At 39.9% G+C, this 4,903-nt stretch overlaps 1 protein-coding gene across 1 annotated transcript in view; it reads right to left on the bottom strand.

Moving 5' to 3' along the window:
• dram2b (DNA-damage regulated autophagy modulator 2b) overlaps positions 1 to 4,903 on the bottom strand; it is a 9,154-nt gene continuing 4,251 nt past the window's right edge. Inside the window, exons 3-7 of the mRNA XM_008298646.1 lie at positions 4,422 to 4,587; positions 3,432 to 3,609; positions 3,232 to 3,314; positions 2,443 to 2,535; positions 1 to 1,762 (exon numbers count right to left, since the gene is read on the bottom strand). Coding sequence (XP_008296868.1) covers positions 1,634 to 1,762; positions 2,443 to 2,535; positions 3,232 to 3,314; positions 3,432 to 3,609; positions 4,422 to 4,587 — 649 coding nt within the window. The 3' untranslated portion in view covers positions 1 to 1,633. The remainder of the gene's footprint in view (positions 1,763 to 2,442; positions 2,536 to 3,231; positions 3,315 to 3,431; positions 3,610 to 4,421; positions 4,588 to 4,903) is intronic.

Genomic DNA, 4,903 nt, shown 5'->3' with positions numbered 1-4,903 from the left:
TTTGCAGCTGATATGTTGTTGTTTTTTTACATTAAGAAAAGTTTAATTTCAGCAAATAGTACAAAATAGTGCCGTTTAATTTCTGTCCACAGTACAAAGCTGTTACAGCAGAAACTAGTGGTGATGATCTGATGATCAATAACATGATTAATAGTTTGATGCATACAATATAAGACGGCAGTGACAAATGTTTTCAGATGAAAATCAGTTCAGTGTGAAAACAACCTGGAAAAAAGCAGAAAGTCATTCAGCAGCTGTTTTTTTTTTTTATTTTATTATTATTTATGAGTAAATTAAATGATGAAATAATCAGCAAACGTCTGGTTCACTGGTCTGGTTTTAGACAAAAGTGTTGATGGACAAGGTTTTAGGTGCTTCATCAGATGAGTCCATGAATTATTGATCATTCTTGATGGTTTATTAATTGGTTTGAGGAACAGTCCTGCTTTTTAAACGTGAATATTTTCTGCTTTCTTTCCTCCTTTGTGGCAGCAAACTGAAAATCGAAACAAAACATTTATCATCTCTGAGAAACGCTGATCGACAAACGACCATAAATCCATGAATCAATCAATCAGCAGTGAAAACATTTGCAGTAATCCACTAATATTCGGCAGGTTCTGTGCAGTTTATGTGCGTTTAGACAATTTATAGTTGAGCAAAAATGTGTATATAAATCTGTTTATTGTTTAAAATAAACTCCTAAAGACAAAAGTTCAAAGTTAGTCGTGTCTCAGAGCCACAGTTACACTTTTCAAAGCTTCTTATCTAAAACGTAAAAACATAAACGCAGGAAAAAGCAGCTGGTGAGATTCAGCTAAACCTAATTTATTGGCTTTTTACATATAATGAAATGAACAAAAACAGCTTTGATGCTCAGTGTGTTGGTTTGTTTTGCTCCAAGAAGAAAGAAAAGTAAGAAAACTGGTCCTTACAGCAAACTGAACCGCCTTTAAGTGTTGTTTTAAAGCAATAACGTCTAAAATCACTGTTTAAAGACACAGAAATAGAACGAATAATTAACGTTTGTACAAATATAACGCATTTATAATACTAAAACAATTTCTATTTCATGAACTGCTCAACATTACAGCTTAGTCGTCTTACATGTAGTTATTATCAGAGCAGTTCCTGCAAACGACGATAAAATGGATAAAAAAATTAATTAAAGTAAATGTAAAGCAGCTAAAAAAACCCTGGCTCAGATTTAAACTGGATATTTTATTAGCAAACAGCATCAAAGTTTTCAGCAACGTGTGTAAAAGACCTGCAGTTAATAATCTACAGATGTCAGTAAACTCTCTGTAAAACTGGATATAAAGTGCAGCGACGGAGACACAGTTTGAAGAAAAGGTGCAAAAGCGTCATATTTGGTTTTACAGAGTCAGTTCACCCAAACGTCATCTGCTGTCAGTTTGACTTCACTGCTTTTATATTCCAGCTGCTTTAAGTGCATTTTATTCACCTTCAGATTCTTGAGATGAAGATCTCTGGCTGCGTACTTACAGAAGGAGGATCTGTTTGTGTGAACTGACCCTTTAAAAGCCTCCAGCGTTTTTAAAAGCTCCACAGAAAGCCTTCAGATAGTTAGAAAAAGGGTAAAAACAGAAGCAGTTTAAGTCGGAGCCGCCGGTCACGTGGATCCCGCCAGCAGCGGAGAAGTTTCAGAGGGTTTGTTCTGACGCGACGCTGCGACGCCCCCGTGTGGCCGGTCGTAGAGGTGGCTGCAGTGCACCACGGCCACGGCTCGCAGGTTGATTTTCTGGAAAGAAAAAAACAGGATTAGAAAATGTTTAGGAGCACTTAGAAGCTGTGGTTTGGACCGACTGATACCACTCAGGTCTAACATGAAGCAGTCAGGTTTAGACTGAAGCAGCTCATCAGGTTTTGTCCAAAACGTATAAAAATCTACAAACAAATACGTCAAAAGCTCTTTATTTCATTATCATTTATCTCCTCTGCATGAATACTGAAACACTGAAAGGACAACTTGCAGTCTCAGGAGGTGAATTATGGATTTAGTTTTCTGTTTCTGACTCTGAATTCGGACCCTAACTGCCTTTATAATCTGTGTTTCTTCTTTAATTCAGAGTATTTCTCTGCATAAATCCGCCTTGAAGGACAGACGAAACAATCCAGGTGTGCAGAGACTCTAACAGCTTCTACAAAGTACTGAATTATGACTTTATATTCTACATTATGATGGGTAATTGTATTAATTTAATGTTAAATCTATAACCCGATTACGTGTCTGAACTCTTTCTGAAGCGACGTATTAATGAAGTTCTGCTGCACTAATGAGTGCTGCTGATCTTCTTCTCAAACTCAGGACAAACTTTAGCTTCTCTGCACTAAACTGAATATTTGAGAAAATGAGGACTTGTTTTCAGCAAATCTGTCAGACTGGACGTAGCCGACTTCCTGCAGCAGCTGTGTTTGTACCTGGAAGTCCCTGATGTAGGTGAGGAAGAAGCTGATGAAGGAGAAGGCCAGACACCATTCAGACACCGTGCTGACGATGTGAGGCGCGTAGCCCTGCAGGAGAGACGAGACGAACCCGAGTCATGCAGCATCAGATAAAAGACTGATCAGTTCCTGGTTTAATCCTCTGAACCCCAAAGTGTTTTTCACTGCGATATAAAGTCCTGCAGCTCTACAGAAACAGAACGACCACGAAGAAGGAGACAGAACTCAGGAAAAATGAACCTCCAATCAACATTTCTCCACAGATGTTACCAACACTGGGGAAAAAAACACAGAGGCTCTACATACGATAGATATTTAACTATTTAAGAAGAAGAGTCCCTGATTTTTAGTCCCAAGACTGTTGGTCAGAGTTGAGCCACTGATGGCTTCACAGCTGCATCGAGGAAGCCAGAATCTTTTGCTTTTACAGAATCTGGTTGGAGCAAAGTGTTTAGTTTTGCAGAATTTTAATATAAAGTGAGTTTAAATTATCCAGATTTTAAGCTTCCAAACTTAACAGCAAATCCCAGATGAGTAATTCAGGAAACACTGGAAGCTTCAAAGTCTTTTAATTCTTTCTGTTTTTACAGTGTCTGGTTGATAAATGGTGTCGCTTTGAGGATTATTTTTTTAAAAGAGGGTGTTTGGGGTTCAGAGGGTTAAATCATAGCTTCTCCAGATTGAGTCTGATGTGATTGTTTGTGTTTCTCTAACTGGAGCTGAAAGTTAGACTCTAGTATAAAACAATTCTTTCTGTCTACTGACCGGCTCTCCAGGAGTCCAGTGAAGCTTGCGAGGTACGTCCACCCCCGACAGAACGCTGTACATGATGACGGACGACACGAACACTGACGGGCCGTTAAGGATCAGAACATTAGAACACAGCAGACGGGTTCGGATCAGAGCGGCACAGACAGCGAGGTTCAAACGAGTTCACGTGTTCAGCAAACAGGCGTTAAGGATACTGCTGATGATGCTGCCCAGGGTGCAGGCTCCGATGGTGAGGCGAACCAGGTAGGTGGTCCTGCTGTGGACGTGGGGCTGCATGTAGAAGGAGAGCAGCGTCTGGACCAGGATGTAGAGCGCTCCGACCCCGAAGGTGAGTATCGCCCCGACCAGGTGCATGGAGAACAGAGTGGTCTTCTGCTCCACAAACACAGACAGACGCTTTAAACACTTCAAACACTTCCATAAAGAAGAACCATTAGGTCATTTGTTTTATTTGTTAATCGATCATTGCTGATTATCAGTTGAGACATTCGTTCAAAACTTCCACCACTAGTCCTAAAGCAGTCTGAGACCTCGATCGTGGATCAGAAGGATCCACCGTAACAAGCAGCAGCAGAGTTATTTCTCATCTGTTTTCTCATTTCTGGTCAATAACACCTCATTTTTTTTGCATTTCTAACTATTTATGTAGCTCCTATCACTCTATCGAGATCATTTAGATCAGGGGTTCTCAACTGGTCTCACCCTGGGACCCACATGTTCCCATGGTCATTAAGTCGCGACCCAATTTTTTAAAGAATTCAATATAGTTTCCTGTGCAACGTATATTTCAGAGCATATAACCATGCATAGTAACTGGACCATGACAACTGCATGTACAATACTGCAAAAAATAAACAACAAACAGGGCACAAAACAACATATTTTCACTCCATTTTAAGCAAATTAATAAGAAAGTAAAGAGGACCATGACAACTGCATGGACAAAAGTGAATAAAATAAATATCAAAAATACTCAAAAATTAAGTTTTGGCCTAATCAGGTCATTTGTTGAAGTTAATGAGACAGTTGGGCACGTGCTCTAATCTTGATCAGAAGTCTTACAAATGTCTCATCTATACAATCAGACTTGTCGCCCCCTGCTGGCCGTTACAGGGAACGCCATCTGCGTCCGTCTCTTATACACAGTAAGTGGTGTTAACTGATCTGAGAACAGCAGCGCTCACCTGGAAGTTTGCCACCACACACATCCCAAAGGAGCTGATCAAACCCAGCAGCAGCCCGATGCGGTTCAGTCTGCGGAGCTTGAGCTCGTCTTCACCCGTCAGAGCCTCCACCTGTTTGTAGCGGACGTAGACCGTGGCGATGCCTGCAACACAAGAAACATGTACGCTTTTATGTTTGTTTGTTTTTTACAGAGACAGATATATCGTTATAAAGACAGCTGCACAATAAACTATTATGACACATGGTTAAATATTTTAAAAACATGTCAAAAACTGGAAAAAAATCCCAGAATCATTGGATTTCTAAAGTTTGGACACATTTATTCCAAGTTTTTTTCTCCAGTTTTGTAAAATAAATAAAGAAATTCAACTTTTCCACAGACTTGAGAATCAATGCCACGGAGGCCTGGAGCTGTTTTTAGCGGCGTTACACCCATTTAAGACACTTTATTTAGCTTTTTCCTTTAATCTGTCACCAGCCT

This window comes from Stegastes partitus, unplaced genomic scaffold (genome assembly GCF_000690725.1).
Source record: "Stegastes partitus isolate 25-593 unplaced genomic scaffold, Stegastes_partitus-1.0.2 Scaffold1336, whole genome shotgun sequence".
In the NCBI taxonomy this organism is placed as follows: domain Eukaryota; kingdom Metazoa; phylum Chordata; class Actinopteri; family Pomacentridae; genus Stegastes; species Stegastes partitus.
The sequence above is the reverse complement of the archived record's forward strand: the minus strand, read 5'-3'. Positions and strand labels throughout refer to the sequence as shown.